This window comes from Trachemys scripta, chromosome 1, assembly GCF_013100865.1.
Source record: "Trachemys scripta elegans isolate TJP31775 chromosome 1, CAS_Tse_1.0, whole genome shotgun sequence".
NCBI classification, from domain to species: Eukaryota; Metazoa; Chordata; order Testudines; family Emydidae; genus Trachemys; species Trachemys scripta.
Window position 1 is genome coordinate 98122763 of NC_048298.1, and position 18749 is coordinate 98141511.

At 39.3% G+C, this 18749-nt stretch overlaps 1 protein-coding gene across 1 annotated transcript in view; it reads left to right on the top strand.

Annotated features, from left to right (window-relative positions):
• Nucleotides 1–18749, top strand: part of LOC117869766 — a 252078-nt gene that overhangs the window by 96821 nt on the left and 136508 nt on the right. Inside the window, exon 6 of the mRNA XM_034757224.1 lies at nt 844–1113. Coding sequence (XP_034613115.1) covers nt 844–1113 — 270 coding nt within the window. The remainder of the gene's footprint in view (nt 1–843; nt 1114–18749) is intronic.

The following is an 18749-nucleotide window of genomic DNA, read 5'->3' on the forward strand; positions in this document are numbered from 1 at the left end:
GCCGCTGCTGGGGCAGTCTCGTTCCACAGCCTCTCCCCGCCAGCAGTAGCAGGAGTTTGGGTGTGGGAGGGGGCTCAGGGCTTGGGCACAGGAGGGGGTGAGGGCTCTGGAGGTGCTTACCTCAGGGGACTCCCAAGAAGCGGTGACATCCACCTCCCTCAGTTCCTAGGCAGAGACCACGCGTTGCCTCCACCTGCAGGCACCACCCCTGCAGCTCCCATTGGCCAGAGTTTCCAGCCAATGGGAGCTGTGGAGCTGATGCTCGGGGCAGAGGCAGTGTGCAGACCGTCTAGGAGCTGAGGGAGGGACACATATCGCTGCTTCCAGTGAGCTCCGCAGAGCCTGGTTAGGGTAAGGAGCCTGCCAACCCCGCCAACCAGTGGGGGTCCTGGGCTGCTCCCCCCAAAGCATTCATGGCACCTCCGGGCCATCCCTCTGAGCACCCATGGCACACCCCAGGCCGCCTCATCCCCCCAAGATTTAGTCAGGGGTATATAGTACATGTCATGGACAGGTCACGGGCGGTGAATTTTTGTTTACTGCCCATGACCTGTCCATGACATTTACTAAAAATACCCGTGTCTAAAACGTAGCCTTACTCATGAGTGATGTGCCCTTTACTGATAAAATTTATTCTATGTATATTTTATGTATATATAGTGAGAGTTATATAAAATACATATGCACCCAGGAAATAGCAGTGTGTTTCGGTATCTGTTTGCACAGATACTTAACAAAATATCTATTTTACAGATTTTTCTAGAAAACTCTCCAGTGCAATCAGCACACCTCTTTCTCAGATTCACTCTTTCTCTTTTTCCATGTCTGCAATGGCTTCCTCAGACACAGAACTTGAAGCAGCCAGTAGCAGTAGCCAAACCTCCTACCAACCCATTCTGCATACAAGCTCTCTACTGGTGGCAAGTGGTTACTGCAGTGGCTTTCTGAGCCCCAGTCTGAACAGTTCCAGTTACCATGGCACTGCAAACATTCTCCAGGCTTCATCATATTCTGTGAAAAAATGCTCAGGGCAAACACCTTCTTTCGTGGAAATTTGGCATGACCGTCTCCTGCACCACTGGCCTGTTCTTCCACCGATCTCCCCACAAAGAGGTTAATAAATGTTTATTTTTTCCCCTGTTTCCATATGGTTTGTTCACAGGCTTTTGCTTGTATGTGTATGAATGCTCACTTGCATTGACTGCTGTGAGGGAATTGTTCCACGAATGCTGGCCATCTTCAAATCAATGCCTGCACATAACAACAGAAAGTGCCTCAGATGTAGTGGTTTCCACAGGACCATTGTTAGGCTTTTGTGAAGCATTTTTAAACCTAATAAATAATGTCAAAAGTCTCTATCCTAGCCAAAAATGTTCCTTTTGAAACAGCTCTAATAGTATTTTTTTGTTCTGTGATGTCTCCCAGTGTTGTGAAGAATTTGAGCTTCACAATAGGAATCTGGTGTATCGCGTGCCACTTTGCAACGTGTTTTTTTTTTTTTTAAATATAAAGCCTTTTTCTTTTGCCAAGGAGAACTCCCATCTTTTAGCTTAAATGTTTTTTTTAAAATAATCATCTTCATTTTGAAGGTTACTGTTTTAAATGAAACTAAATGCCACAAAATACAGTATGATCAAATGTTAATGATGCAGGAATGAAGTGAAGGGAAATGAAATATTGAACTCAATTAGATGCTATTTCAGTGAGTTTCCTCTGTGTGTTGTTGCGTAACTCATAATTAAATTAAGTCTAAAGCCTTTTGCTTTATGCACTGAGAAACAATGATCACTGTGGTCAAAGATGATTGCAATGGTCCTTACTGGCCTTAAAATCCTTGAATCTAAACCCTTATGACAATTTATGGTGAAAGAAACTCTAATTAATTGGAGACTCACTACAATTCATAGTATGCCATGTAGTATATGATAGCAACAAACTCAGATTATCCTTAAACAGCAGTTTAATTTGTAGGTAATATCACCATTTCTAGGATACAGTAGCCTCTAATAACTCAACCTAGCTCTATGGAGAACATTTACGAGATGTATTTGATTTCTGTGTATCGTACTTTGCTCTTTTTGATCTGTTGGGATCTTGATATTTGGGAGAAAGTAGAAAGACTTACATGTGCGTGTCTAAGTCCAGTATGGTGCTCAAGTTACTTGATATTGTAAGTAGTCACTTACATCTAGGCTATGATTCATTCAGAGAAAGTCAGATCGTTTCTATCTGGCAATGGAGGTTGCATTTTGACATGTTTTATGGCTACAGTAGTAATATATATTATATGATATATAGACAGGCTACCTTCTGTGTTTATCAGGGAACAATGCAAGGCCCAAAACAAAAAGTAAGTCACTGCAACTGTATTACAGTGCATCATTCTAGGCGTTGGCACTGATACATTTAAGCCTCTAATATTCTGCACTATAGTTCAGCTGATTTTTGTTGGTGTTCATTGTCCTATGTAGTCCACATTTAAAAAATGTCACTGCACATCCATGCACCATTCTTAGGCCCTGAGCTATGGCAATTGTTACAGCAGGAGGTACATACTGTAAATGCTGGTTGCCATGGTTTCCTATGGAAATAATGGCTTCCAGTAACTGTGAGTTGATATGACATGGTGTGCAAGATTGAACATCATATCCTTTTTCTTGGAAAGAAAAATGAGTGTCACCAGTGCATTTTTCTTATATATTGATAAATAACAGCATATCTTTCAATCAGTTATTAAAGTAGGTAAAGGTGACAAATTTAAAGTACAGACAAACACTTCAAAATTACTCTAGAATTCCAGGTTTACCTCTGAATGTTCTATATCAAGATGAGTAAAAGGATGATCTTTTCTAACCACCACTTCCAAATGTAGCCTGCGGTCTCGAAGTCAAGCAGTGTTCTTCCTGGCTAATCATGCATTACCACCCGTAATTAAGGTTCTGCAATCAGAACTTAGTTAACTGTTTTGTTGATGTATGAGCCAGAAAAGAGCCAGCATTGTCCGGCTATATGGAAAGAAGGACAGGAAACCTTGATATGTTTTAATCAGGCTGCAACTATATTATTAGATGTCTAGGACTACCCGGCAGATAAAAGTGTACAGTGCAGGTACATGGGGAGGGGAGGCTTACGCCAGCCCCCACATTTTCTGTTCAGGTCCCCCAGCCAATACATTGCTGGGACCTTATCATCCCTACCTCGAACGAAGGTTAAGGTGTGCTATAAAAAAGGGTGTTGACTCCCCGCCATGTTAGTCATAGGAGCCCTGAATCCTCCCGTTCTGCTCTTTTAAGTCCTTTACCATGCCATTTATCCGGTCACTGTATCCTCCCTATCCTATCCTACCTGCACTGGACAGCCGCCCCACACTTACTGAATGAGTTGTGATATTATAGCTTAACTCCCTTCCCTACTCAACATAACAAGGCCCTCCCTGAACCTGCTGTGAGGAAGGCAAACCTCCCCTCCCCCCACTCCACCTAGGCTAATTGGGTAGTGAGGGAAAAATTCCTTCCCAGCCCCCCTAAAAAGGAGCAGCTAGTGTGATGCTCACAGCAGGTCCTGACCAAATCTGGTATTTTGCCACACCAAGCGCTGCTTCCCCTGCTCCTGGGCAAAAGGGGTTCTCCCAGCCAGGCTTACCCCTTTTAAACTCCTCAGCCCTTCCGGTCCCAAGGGATGTGTCAGCATCCCCACGCAGACCCATTCCCTTTTGCCACAGCTTCTGAGCACCTTCTCCCCCCTCCTACCCGTAACACTGTTCCTTCTCCTTCAGCAAGCTGGACAACAGCCTCCCCTCCCCCCCACTTAACGATGCAGTGCAGCTATTAGCTCTGCAAAGCTGATGGAAGTAAGAAGTCTTAAAAAACTTATTTTTGTAATTAAACAAATGTGACAGGATTACACAGAGGGAGAATATCTGTTGGGTAATGTACATAAAATAGTCCTGCTTCTAACTCTAGTTGCACTTTTTCTTTTCTTTTCTTTTCTTTTCTTTTTTTTCTTTTCTTAGTATGCTACCAAAACCCTCGGGGGGGAGAGGGGAACAGATTATTTAAAATTATTCCTAACATTTGAAAATCCACAATGTGATTGTAAGTGACAGAAATTAGGAATCAGAGAACATGGAGAAATTCTATGTTTTCATGAAAATTTTAGACATTTCTGCCAGCTTCACAAAATATTTTAGAATTTTATTTTAATAATAATAATAATTAATAATTTCAATATTTCTATACCTTCCAGTTTTCACAGAATATAAAGGAAAAAACCTGATAAAGGCAGGACCATCATTGCTGAAAGTGATGGGAGAGACAGGATTCCCTAACCCACCATATGAATGCTGCCATTGGTACACTTCTATAAGTTAAAGTGGTAAAAATAATTTTCTAATGCATTACATTGGGGTGGCCAAACTTACTGACCCTCCGAGCTGCATACAATGATCTTCAGAAGTTCAAGAGCTGGGTGTGCCAGGATTTGGGGCTTCAGCCCAACTGGGCACGCCTGCCAGGGCTTGGGGTTTCTGCCCTGTGGGGTGCGCCAGCCAGGCCTCAGGGCCTCAGCCCCACTTCTGCTGAAGCCCCTAGCTCCAGCAGGCACCTCCAACAGGGCTGAAGGCCCAAGACTCCCCTCCCTTAACATCACCAACCTGTCGCAGGGCAGAAGCCCTGAGCTCCCCCCGACCCCAGTCTCATAGATGGAGAATGGGATGGAGGTGGGGGGGCTCCATGAGCCACATTTAAGCTGTAAAAGAGCTGCATGCAGCTTGCAAGCCATGGTTTGGCCACCTCTGCATTACATTAATGATGCCAAAATACATTAAAACCAAACCAAAGAAATATGGTTAGTACATCCACCAACACATTTCTGTGTTTTCTGAATCAGATACGCCTATCAAAATGCACACTGCAATATCACAAAAAATTAGTTGGCAAAATCACAGTTAGTACACACCAAGCTAGGGTGTGAATCTGCTGTGCACGGATTGTCCACATGGACCCTTCTGACGCATATTAACAGTTAATGCACTTTGATCTACTCCTCTTTGAAATGGGACTAGTCAGCAGCTTAAAAAACATTGATTATAATAGTAAGAAGTGGCACGGGCTGAGGGATGTGCTGGCTGCCGCTTCCTGCAGCCCCCATTGGCCTGGGATGGTGAACCGCGGCCAGTGGGAGCCACGATCGGCCGAACCTGCGGACGTGGCAGGTAAACAAACCGGCCCGGCCCGCCAGGGGGCTTATCCTGGCGAGCCGCGTGACAAAGGTTGCCGATCCCCGATTTATATAGTGCTGATACAATGGGGCCCTGATCTCAGTTGTGACCTCTAGATGCTATAGCAATACAAATAATAATCTAACTACAATTTACATCTGATCCCACAGTTCAAGTAGCTAAATGTATCCCTGGCTATATAACCATCGGTCTGTTCCTTTCTCTTTCTAGTTGCGGAATCCCTGTCATTGAAGGTTTTTAAGAACAGGTTAGACAAAAATCTCTCAGGGATTATTGTCTGGGTATACATAAGCCTGTCTCAGCATGGCAGGAGAGGGGGCTGGAATAGGTGACCAGCTGAGGTCTCTCTCATTTCAGTCTTACATTTCTATGATTCTGTTATCTTAGGTCTCTCTTGGCTTGTTGCTCCATTGCTTGAACAAGAGCATCAGTAGCATCCATGTGTTTTTCCATCTCCATCGTGACTCAATTACTTCAAGAGCTAGTTGAAAAAGAGGGGGCAGGGGAGAATGGATTATTTTTTCTTGAAAATCTTGACCTTCTTTCATCAAAATTTGAGATTTTGACAAAATTTCATGTAAGTTTCCATTTATAAAATCATCTTCAATTACTTCTTTTCAGAATATTAACCAAGGACAATGTGTTCCACATTGAAGATAACACCAGTAGTCAAAGTCATTCTGATAAAGATGCTTGCTCTTCTTAGAAGTTCATCTCAGTACCTTATGTTAGATTTATAAAACGTGCCTATCGTGTAGTCTCGGGTGCATATACAGATTAAGCTGTATATCTGGATTTAAATTGTCCTTGATTTTCCTTTGGCACCTTGTGTATACAGGGGAAATGACACACACTCTTGGACATCCTAGTTAATTAGAATAGACAGCAGCATCTGTTTTGGTCACAAATTAATAATGTTATTTGGATTGGAAAGAACCACTAGTAGGTTTTGTAGTCCAGTCAGTTTGTCAAAGAAACTTTGAGCTGTACTTTGTCTGCTCTTCTACAGCCAAAATAATAGACCACCCCCTAATATTCGTACTCAAGTAAAAGTCCCATTGGATTTGATGACAAGTGACAAGACCATGCCTAATGCATAGGGCAGAGACCTGTAAGAGAATATGAAAAGTGGTCTGTCTCCCAGTAATTCAAAACATGCAGGCCAATTGGAAGACCAGGAGAGAGAGAGAGAGAGACAGACTGGGAAATAAGCTAATAATTTGCAGGAGATAATGTTGCCCGCTTCTTATTTACAATGTCATCAGAAAGTGAGAACAGGAGTTTACATGGGACTTTTGTAGCTGGCAATGCAAGGTATTTATGTGCCAGATATGCTAAACATTCATATGCCCCTTCATGCTTCAGCCACCATTCCAGAGGACATGCTTCCATGCTGATGATGCTCATTAAAAAAATAATGTGTTAATTAAATTTGTGACTGAACACCTTGGGGGAGAATGGTAATACTCTGGCTCTATTTTACCAGCATTCTGCCATATATTTCATGTTATAGCAGTCTCAGATGATGACTCAGCATATGTTCATTTTAAGAACACTTTTGCTGCAGATTTGACAAAATGCAAAGAAGGTACCAATGTGAGATTTCTAAAGATAGCTACAGCACTTGACCCAAGGTTGAAGAATCTGAAGTGCCATCCAAAATCTGAGAGGGATGAGGTGTGGAGCTTGCTTTCAGAAGTCTCAAAAGAGCAACACTGTGATGCAGAAACCACAGAACCCGAACCACTAAAAAAGAATATCAACCTTCTGCTGGTGGCACCTGACTCAGATGATGAAAATGAACATGCATTGGTCTGCATTGCTTTGGATTGTTATCATGCAGAACCCATCATCAGCATGGATGCATGTCTTCTGGAATGGTGGTTGAAGCATAAAGGGACATATGAATCGTTAGTGCATCTGGCAGGTAAATATCTTGCAACACCGGCTACCACAGTGCCATGTGAACACCTGTTCTCACTTTCAGGTGACATTGTGAACAAGAAGCTGGCAGCATTATCTCCTGCAAATGTAGACAAACTTTGTTTGTCTGAGTGATTGGCTGAACAAGAAATAGGACTGAGTGGACTTGCAGGCGCTAAACTTTTATATTGTTTTATTTTTGAATGCAGTATTTTTTTGTACATAATTCTACATTTATAAGTTCAACTTTCATGATAAAGAGATTGCGCTACAGTACTTGTATTAGGTGAATTGAAAAACACTATTTCTTTTGTTTTTTTACAGTGTAAATATTTGTAATAAAAATAAATATAAAGGGAGAACTGTATACTTTGTATTCTGTGTTATAATTGAAATTGATTTATTTGAAAATGTAGAAAACATCCAAAAATATTTAAATAAATGGTATTCTATTATTGTTTAACAGTGCGATTAATTGTGTGATGAATCGCGATTAATTTTTTTAATCGCTTGACAGCCCCTCTCTCTCACTCACTAGCTATCTATCTATAATCTTGATCCAGGCCAGAATTTTTTTCCATTTCAGCTGTGAACTAGGTAGCATTTTTCCATGGTAAAAATAATAAATATCCCCAAATTTTCCTTCAGGTGAAATGTGTTTGGTTTTTTTTTCAGGGAAATTTCATCATTTGTTCATGAAGGATTTATTTTTGCCTACATTTTAATGATTTTATATGAATCAGAATTTTTTTTTATTAAACCACTAATGGGCTTGAATTTGTAGAAACCTCTAACACAAAATTAGCCATAAAAGATCATCTAAATAGAAACTGAAGTCCTTGTTTGCTGTTTCTCTGGACAATGTCCACTCATGGTATTTATTTCTTCCTCTCTCCAAGGTCTCAAAGCCTCTAGAAGAAGCCAAGATAAACTTATACTGTTCTATTCTATATAGATTCTTATACCTCCCTAATACAGTAGTATCTGAGTGCCTTCCAGTAGTGCATTAAATAGCATCTAGTTCAGGGGTCGGCAACCTTTCAGAAGTGCTGTGCCGAGTCTTCATTTATTCACTTTGATTTAAGGTTTCTCGTGCCAGTAATACATTAACCCTAAGTCTATAATATATAAACTATTGTTGTATGTAAAGTAAATAAGGTTTTTAAAATGTTTAAGAAGCTTCATTTAAAATTAAATTAAAATGCAGAGCCCCCCGGACTGGTGGCCAGGACCCGGGGAATGTGAGTGTCACTGAAAATTGGCTCACGTGCCGCCTTTGGCACACGTGCCATAGGTTGCCTACCCCTGATCTAGTTTGTTCTTTAAGCCCCCTTGCCTGCTCTTGCTAGCCTCCTAAAGTATGTTGCCAGTAACATTTTCTCTGATCCTATGCTTCCTGTCAAGTTTCACTATTTAGTATATGAGAGGAACTAGTGTCTGGAGGTATTTGTAACTGCCATATAAAGGCTCTGAGTAATATTTAGTGCTTATTACAAGATATAGGAAGAGATTTTCCACTACTGTGATGAGAAAGGGGGCAATTCCCTAGAAACCCTCAGTTACACTGTATAGATTTTTACGGAGGGATTAGGGAAAATAGCTAGGGCTCAAAAAAGTATCTATTTCAGCCATAGGGACTGGAGAAAAATGAGTAGTCCCATAAGGCCTCTTTCTCTTTATTACTAGATTTTTCAAGGTGAACTCTAGCCTCAGGCCAAAGATCAAGTAGTTATTGGCTCCTTGAAGTCTTAATGCTCAAGAAGATATGACTTCTGCTCTTTGAATCTGTGCCATCCACTCAATTGTTTCAAGTTAAGGTGAATATATCACCTCAACTACATCAATCAGCCTGAATTAGGGGAATCTTTTTCTTAATCAGATCAATTTGTCTATCACTAATTGTAGAGAGAACACTTAAAAAAAAAAGTTCTGCAAAAAATTACATCCATGCATATCCTCTCTCTCTGCCTCTTCTTGCTCCCTCATAAAAGACGGTCAGTTTGTAAATTAAAAGATTATTTTTCTGACTGTCATCACAGCTAACTTGGACTGAGATTTGTAAGTCAAGCTGTGTTCTCATTGCTTATTAGATTATCCTCTTCATAGAGATTCTGAAATTAGAATTTAGCTAGCCATTTTCTTGATTCATGAAACAGGATGAAGCTTGCTTAATCTCCCAGCTGTATTGGTTCTGCCATGCTAATGGTAATAAACAAACTTTGTTTGGTCAGTAAGGTAGCAGATATGACTGTGAGGTCACACAGGAAATTGATTCATTATGGTGATGGGGAGAGGGGGGAACCCTGATAGAGCAATAGTACTAAAAAAAACCTGCTTCTAACAGAGCCCATGTTTATGTAAACACTTTTTAAAAAAGAATTCTGTTGAGATATTTATAAAGTGTACAATCACTATAGCTGGTTAAATGATTTATTGCAGATAAGTTGTCAGATGAATTTAGCATTTCTTTTCATGAGTCATTCATGAACAGACTTGTGATTTTTATGAATTTATTCATTACCGAAAAGTATTTTAATAGTTTGCGCAAACAAACTTCAGTCTGTATTGTCTATGAATTGTTCACTCTGATTCTTAGCTATTCATTATTCATGCTTGTGTACTTATTCGTATGTGAATATAGGTATTCACTGGAGCATGGCTGTCCTTCCTCACATTTGTGCAGACTTATATATGAATAGTGAATGAAAGTGGGGCATGACCATGGTCAAAGTGAATAGCCACTAATATTTCAAATGAATTTTTGCAAACAATGAGCTGAATTCCTTGCTTGTCTTCAATGGAGTTACACCAACAGAAAAGTTGGCTCAAAATTTTTGCAATATTCAAACAGCTCTAGCAATCACAGCAAGAGCTAATCGCTAACCACAACTTAATGCATTTAAAAATTATTAGGAAATGTAGTGTTTGTACATGTCAGTATATTTTCAGTTTATGCCAGTTACGGTGCTGGTAGCAATGTCTATAGTTAAGGTTGCCTAACACTTTCTATTTTAAAACCCTCTTTTCAGTTGCTTATAACTTAGCCAAGTTTTAACCATTAAGGCTGAAATTTTCCTTCTGGGTGTCTGCCTCAGGCTGAATTTTTTGGGAAGTTTCAGCAAATATGTTCTGGCTGTTTCTGAGAACAGAAGGAGGGAACAAAATATGTTGTTTTGCCTTTGTTAAAAATCCACACAGGTTTTGCACTGAGAAGTTCTAGTGTTTCTACTTTGGAGCATGGATATGAAATTTGGCAGAGGGTGTCACCCTGGTATCAAGAAAGTGCCCTTTGCTAGTCTTATGCAAATATGCCCAACTTTTGACAAACTTTCATAAACTATGAAAACCACACTTTCCATACAGTCATTAGAGGTTTGTTAGACTTCATCATCTAAATTCTCCAGAGATTCTATCTGCACTGAGCACACTCCATCCTTACGCAGTGTCTGTGTGCTGATGAGGCTGTGCGTGTGCTGTCCTGACACAGTGACTGAGCATGCTCCATCCCAGGAGCTCCAGGGATGAGCAAAACTTTCCCTACAGTGATGCCTTTTGGCTGCCAAAGGCCACCGTGGCACCAGGCACCAAAACTAAAAGCAGGGAGACTGTGTCCTGTGGGCAAAGTGCCCCCACTGCTGATGCCCAGACTCCATGGAGGAGAAGGAAGGAAGCAGCCTGACTGGAATGCAGAGGGGTGAGGAGCTTGGGGCCAGGAGAGACTGAGATAAGAGATGAAAGAGGAAGGCTGGGACAGGGACAGGGTTGTCTACGGAAGAAGACTAGGACAGGAAGAGGCTGGCGGGGATAGGAGAACTAAATTGAGAGAGAAGTGAAGAGATGTTTGTAAACACTAGAACACCCACCCCTAAAAAAATGGAAATGAACCTAGGATTCCCAAGGTTCAACATTCCTCTGCTGTCAGCATGTACCTTTGAAACCCACTGGTAAAATGGCGGATCCACACAGAAGCTTACAATCTACTACTGCTATTGGCTACCCTGATAGCTCAAGTGGTAGAGGCCTGTGCTATGGATCTGATAGTTCCAACCCTGTTGATAATGCAGATGGGAGTCAATATGATTCCATATAATGATATTTCTATTCTTTTGTTTGCTTTTTTAACCAACATCTATGTAATTACAGACAAAAAACTAAATTGAAAGAATGTTAAGGTTACAAAATTGTGCATTTAAAATTTAGGAAATGCCAGAATTATAGTTGTCTGTACAATCTTAATTCAGCCCCCTTGTATGCATATATTATGGTATAGTCTTTTATTATATGATCACGTACTGTTTTTCCACAGGACCCATTCAGTCCTCGGGGAGACTGTGTTCTGGGAATGAGTGACGTCTGTGAAGTGAAAGAAGCAGAGCCCCAGCCTCATTTATTGCAGAAGTAGAGAGAATGAGGCAGACGACTGTAGGAAGAGACAGGACAAGTCTCAGGGTTAATGTAGTTGAATGCCGTCCTGGAGAAGTGGCTTCTATCCCTGCTACTGCCAAAGAGTTCCTGTACGATGCAGGGCATATCACAAAAGCCAGACTTTATACAGGTGGTCATTAATGGTGGGTTCCTTGTTTTCTGGGTGCCCAGCTTGAGACCTTTGCGTCTGGTTTGCAGACGTGTTGAGCACTCACAGCTGCAACTGAAATCGGTGGGAGGCATGCTCTGAATGTGCTATAAAATAACATAGTCTGAAAAATCAAGCAATAGGCATCGCAGATTGGGCACCCACAAATCCGTGAATATTTTTTACCTTAATCTTTCTGTGCTTCAGTTCATCTGTAAAATGGAGATGAAAATGCCACTCTATCTCACAAGGATGTTATGAAGATAAATTAATGAATGTCTGTAAAGTACTCAGATCCGATAGTGATGATTGCCATAAAAAGTCCCTGAAGAAATAAAGAATTCTATATTCAGAGCAGTATTTGAAGGGTGTGCAGTATACGAGGCATGTTCAGTGGAACTTTTCACTCAGGCTTTATATGTAGATCTGCTCAGTGCAGGTGTAACATTGGGAGATCATTATTTTTAATTGTTTAATACAATCTGGTTCATGTTTGTGAAGAAAATAACTTGGCCAAATAAAACTGGATTGTTACCAAACCGAGGGAAAGCAGATCTATGTCCCTACTAAATTTTACGTTTCAAGTGGCTTCTACTGAGATGATAGAACTGGTCAAAAAAAGTCAGAAAATATTTCTTAATTAAAAAATGGCCTTGCAAATATTTGGCAGTGGTGCTACCATTTTTGATTAATCTTTCAGGAAAAGTTCACTCTGATTTAGAGCAAACACATCAAATTTCAGCCTAAACATCAAAATATTGAGAAAGCTGTAAGGTTAACTTATCTATAGGTATCTATATCCTATATATTGTTATGCTCGCCACCTATAACTCTTGTTAGAGATGGGTCCAAGTTGCAAATCTTCTGGAATCAGATTTGAATCTGAACTTCCCCTAGTTTCAAGTGTTTGCAGATTCGTTGTTCTGTTAGGCCATTGTATACATGAGCTTCATGACTCTGATCACTCTATGATGGCCTAAAGGGAACACCAGGGCTTGGATTCTCAGCTGTTGTAAATTATACAATCATAGAATCATAGACATGTAGGACTGGAAGGGACCACCATAGGTCATCTAGTCCAATACCCTGCATTCAAAGCAGGACTAAATATTAAACTAGATAATTCCTGCAGGTGTTGTCTAAACTGCTATTAAAAACCTGCAATAATGGAGATTCCACAACTTTCCTAGGCAATTTGTTCTGGTGCTTAACTACCCTTACAGTTCCTAATGTCCAACCTAAACCTCCCTTGCTGGAATTTAAGCCCATTGCTTCTTGTCTTATCCTCAGAGGTTAAGAAGAACAATTTTTCACCCTCCTCCTTGTAAAAACCTTTTATATACTTGAAAACTATTATCATGTGTCTGCCCCCTCACCCCTCAGTCTTCTCTTCTCCAGACTAAACAAGCCCAATTTTTTCAATCTTCCCTTCAATCTTAAAAGTAATGTTTTCTAGACTTTTAATAATTTATCATTGCTCACCTCTGGCCTTTCTCCAATTTATTCACATCTTTCCTGAAATGTGGTACCCAGAATTGGACACAATACTCCAGTTGAGGCCTTATCAGCTTGGAGTAAAGCGGAAAAATTACTTCTCTTGTCTCGCTTACAACACTGCTGTTGACGCATTCCAGAATGATGTTCACTTTTTTTGCAACAGTGTAACACTGTTGATTCAGATTTAGCTTGTGATCTACTATAACCCCCAGATCCCTTTCTGCATTACTCCTTCCTAGGCAGTCATTTCCCATTTTGTATGTGTGCAGTTGATACTTCCTAACTGGAGTACTTTGCATTTGCCTTTATTAATTTTCATCCTATTTACCTTAGACCATTTCTCCAGTTTGTACAGATCATTTTGAATATTAATCTATCATCCAAAGCACTTGCAACCCCTCGCAACTTGGTATTGTCCGCAAACTTTATAAGTGTATTCTCTATGCCATTATCTAAATCATTGATGAAGATACTGACCAGACCCAGACCCAGAACTAGTCCCTGCAGGATGCCACTCGATATGCCCTTCAAGTTTGACTGAATCACTGATAACTACTCTCTGGGAACGGCTTTCCAACAACTTATAGTAGCTCCATCTAAGGTATCTTTCCCTAGTTTGTTTATGAAAATGTTACACGAGACAATATCAAAAACCTTACTAAAGTCAATATATACCACATCTGCTGCTTCCCCCCACCCACAAGGCTTGTTACCCTGTCAAAGAAAGCTATTAGCTTGGTTTGACATGATTTGTTCTAGACAAATTCATGTTGACTGTTACTTATCACCTTATTGTCTTCTAGGTGTTTGCAAATTGATTGCTTGATTATTTACTCCATTATCTTTCGGGGTATTGAAGTTAAGCTGACTGGTCAGTAATTCCCCTGGTTGTCCTTATGTCCCTTTTTATAGATTTGCACTGTATTTGCGCTTTTCCAGTCCTCTGGAATTTCTTCTGTATTCCATGAGTTTTCAAAGATAATTGCTATGGCTCAGATATCTCCTCAGTCAGCTCTTTGAGTATTCTAGGATGTATTTCATCAGGCCCTGCCAACTTGAAGACATCTAATTTGTCAGTGTAATTTTTAACTTGTTCTTTCCCTATTTTAGCCTCAGATCCTACCCCACATACACTGGCGTTCACTATGTTAGATGTCCGATCGCTACTAACCTTTTTGGTGAAAACTGAAACAAAAAAGGCACTTAGCACTTCCACCATTTCCACATTTTCTGTTATTGTTTTTCCCCCTTTATTGAGTAATGGGCCTATCCTGTCTTTAGTCTTTTGCTTCTATTTGTAGAATTCTATTTGTAGAATGTTTTCTTGTTACCCTTTATGTCTCTAGCTAGATATTCTCATTTTGTGCCTTGGCCTTTCTAACTTTGTCCCTACATGCTTGTGTTGTTTGTTTATATTCATCCTTCATAATTTGACCTGTTTTCCACTTTTTGTAGGACTCTTTTTTGTGTTTCAGATCATTAAAGGTCTTTTGGTTCAGCCAGGGTGGTCTCTTGCCATACTTCGTATCTTTCCTACGCAGTGAGATAGTTTTGCTCTTGTGCCCTTAAAAATGTCTCTTTGACAAACTGCCAGCTATCTTGAGCTGTTGTTTTCCCCTAGACACGCTGCCCATGGGATCTTACCTATCAACTCCCTGAGTTTACTAACGTCTGCCTTCTTGAAATTGACATAGCTCCATGGCCTTCAGGAGCTAGTGCAATTTACACTACCTGAGAATCTGGCTCCATACCTGCACACACTCCAACATCCTTAGGGAGTTCACATCCAGCTCCGTATCCAAACTTTTCCAACACTTTGGGATGGCTTGATCTGCTGTTTCAATGTATATCCCCTCTAATTCAGATACACGTATGTTCTATTCTTATTGTCATTATGCCTGAAGTACTGAAATGAAGTAAAAGCAGAGAAATGTTACATTTGTCATAAAATATGTGAAACTATCATGGTGATGAACATTTTGAGAACTGACAATTGTGTTAGGTTCTTTATAAAAACATATAAATATATGGGGTCCCAATGAAGTCGATGGGAGTTTTACCATTGACTTCAATGGAGCCAAGATTTCATGCATGTTCCCCTCCCTAAGGAGTTTACAATCTAAGGCCTCAGTGCTGCAAACATTGATACAAGTGAGTAACTTTACAGTGAGTAGTAGCGTTGAACTAAAGTGTTTGCAGGATCAGTGCCTATATTCACACATGGTGCCCCAAGTAAATGCCAGAAATAGACCAGAAGAACAAGGGTTCCATTAATAACAATAAATAATCCTAAATAATAAGTAAGTGGGATAGCATAAAGTTACTTTTTTGCCTTACAAAAGATTTAATTTAGGATTTAAAGTCATGAGTTACCTTTAAAACCTCTTTAAGTGAGAAGCATTTATTATTTTCTCCATAGGCTTGAAATCAAAAACATCAAGGTTCACCTCACTAAAGCTATAAAAATATTAACAAGGCAAGGAGTGGCTTTCTGTTTTGTTTTTAGATTAAGTAATTGGTAAATAAATAAAATCAAGTACAATGCTAATGAAATCCTGTTTCCATGTAGTTAACTAACATGCAATATAAAATGAGGCTTTCCTGAAGATTCACATCTCATCAAGGTAAAAATGTTGTCAGTTTATAATTAGTTTTTCCTCTTTTCCCGTTGTTTGCCTCCTGTTTTTCTCACCTTTTCTGCAACTTGGGTGCATATAGCTAGCAATTGCAATTCCTAGACCAGAACTCCCCATTAATCCATTTGCGCTATTGATTTTTTATCTTAATTTCTCTTTGTGATTAAATCAGTATCATGTGTTGGTTCCCCACCCCCTTCCCACACCTCCCCTAGTTTAAAGATGTGTTCTTTTAGATAGATTTTTTTTGGTAGCTTTAACAATGTTCTGTTCACATTTCCTTGGATAGGACCAACAATTGCTTGTTGACCCATTTTAACCCCTTTTGAGCATCATCTTCAAAGTGTAACTGTCCTTGACAATGAAAGAGAACTTCCTATTGTCTGGTCCTTCCAGGCAATCTTTAGCATTGAGTTAAATGGCTTTCAGTTGGAGGAGTTGGCTGGAAGGAAAGAGACAAAGTGGTCTGTTGTTTCTGAGTGACTTTGCTAGAGTTTCCCTTTTCTCCTTTAGAATGGTGCATTTCTATAGAAGATGACAGACATTTTGACAGGTGCAATATGCTTTGAATTGTTGTGTCAGATAATTCTTTTGTCTTGGCTTTTCCCAGCAGAGTGGTATGGTTCCTTAGGATGCTGATATGCATATTGTTTGCTTTTCATTTAGTGTGGTGATGCCTTCCGTTCCTTCTTTCTATCTCACTCTCTCACTTTTTCTAAAGGTCTTTTGCATACATGTTGCTAACCCAGATGTGAAGGCAAACAGCAGTGCCACAGACCTCTCTCCTGACCTTTTGATAATGATAACCAACAGTTATAACTCAGAAAAATGATAATGTTAATAGAGAAAGTTAGCATACATTCAAAAAGCATGACTAAATAAAAGCATTTCATAATCTCATCTATGACTTGTACTAACTATATCTGATTGGAAAAGACAGATTCACTACTCTTTAGAGCAGAAAAGTTCTAGCTTTCCACATCTTCAGATTAGTAACAACATAGGGGCTAAAATGAACAGTGCCATCACTAAATCAAAAGTGATTATAGACTAATTAAGAAGCTATTCTGAATCTAAAGCTTCATATGGCTTTTTTTCCCTTGCAAAGAGATTTTGCTTCATTATTATTATTTATCTGTCACAACAGGTGTCTTGCCACATTACACATGTATTTATATATTACTAGTGCAATGGGGCTGGGGTCTGCTAGCCACTACCTCAGTACAAACAACAAATAATAATGCTGTGTTACACTGGTGATCCAGAGATGACGTTGGGACTCATGCATATTAGAATGCTTTTTATCTTGTTCTGTTACCCATATATTTGTGTTTGCTGTGGCTTTACAAATTTGAAATTTTATGTCTTTTAATTTTTAGGGCCAAATTTTGCTCTTTTTGGCCTGTACATTGTGATTTAAAAGGACTAGGCCAAGATTTTCAAAAATGGGCCCCTGAAGTTAATTCTCCAAAATCCATACTTAGGTGACTAAATAAATGGGCTGATTTACAAAAGTGCGAGCATCTAGCAGCTGCCATTGGCTTCAGTGGAAATTTCTGGGTGCCCAGTGCCTTTGGAAATCAGACCAATTATTTAGTCTCTTAAATATGGATTTTGGAGACTTACGTTCAGAGTTCATTTTTTAAAAATCTTTGTCATAATATCTCTACATACATAAGTACACTCATTTGAAACATTTTTTTAAATGTTGATAGTAAAAAGGTGTATCTAACATGATGGTATGTAATGAACAGAGCATTTATTACATCTGATTTGATGAAATTTGTTTTTTCATTTGTGGTTTTGATCATGAAAATGGTTACAAGATACTTGTTGCAGTTTACTAACGTAGGCTACAATTCAGGAAAGCATTCCTATCCAGGATAGCACTTAAACACAGATTCCAAGGCCAGAAGGGACCATTGTGATCATCTAGTCTAACCTCCTGTATAGTACAGGCTATTTCCTCTAAATAATTCGTAGAGTATATTGTTTAGAAAAAAATCCAATCTTGAAGAAAAACATCCAAACATGACTAAAGTACTGGCTTAAAGTTGAGCACATGCTTAACTACTGTCCTGAATCAGAGTCACAGAATAGTCCCAACAGAATTTAGGTTAGTTTTTAGTAAATGATTCCTTGGAATAGCTGGCCATTTTGTCCCCATTCAGTAACTTCCTTTATTAATTCCATTTTATATTGGAAATCCAGCTTTTGAAAGTAAGTCATGAAAACAAGGTGGAAAGTCTCATTTTTTAGTAACCCTGTTATTCTAAAAGTACTATCGTTCATGCAGATTATCTTCTCTGCCTACATGTTTCTGCTAATCTTGACTGCAAATCTCTTCAGGTACTGGCTAATAATTAGATGAAGCCCGTCAATGTAATGATAATACAGAATATGTTTCTTGCTTTTTACTTTTGATCATATATATTTAAATTGTGTCAGAACACAACCATTATCAAATGAATGTCCCTCAGCTGATGTGCATGGAGGTTTTATAGTGTGTTTTAACCCTTAATTGACTTTAAAACTAATAGCCGAAGATAAGGTCCAGATTTAGAAACAGAGTGCAGAGAGATAATATATATACAAAAAGACTTGTCAAACCTGCCCCAAAGTTAGGTTCTGTATAAATAAGATTTGTAAAATTCTTTGTTTTGATAACCAAAGAAGTTATTTGTAATAGAAGTAGGGATATATATTTAAATATATGATTTTAATATATGTCCCTTTAAGATTATCACACCTATATAGAGGAAAATAAATTTTCCAAGGATGAATTTTACCTGCAGTGAGTATGACTCACTGCAGGTAAAATTCATCCTTGGAAAATTTATTTTCCTCTATATAGGTGTGATAATCTTAAAGGGACATATAT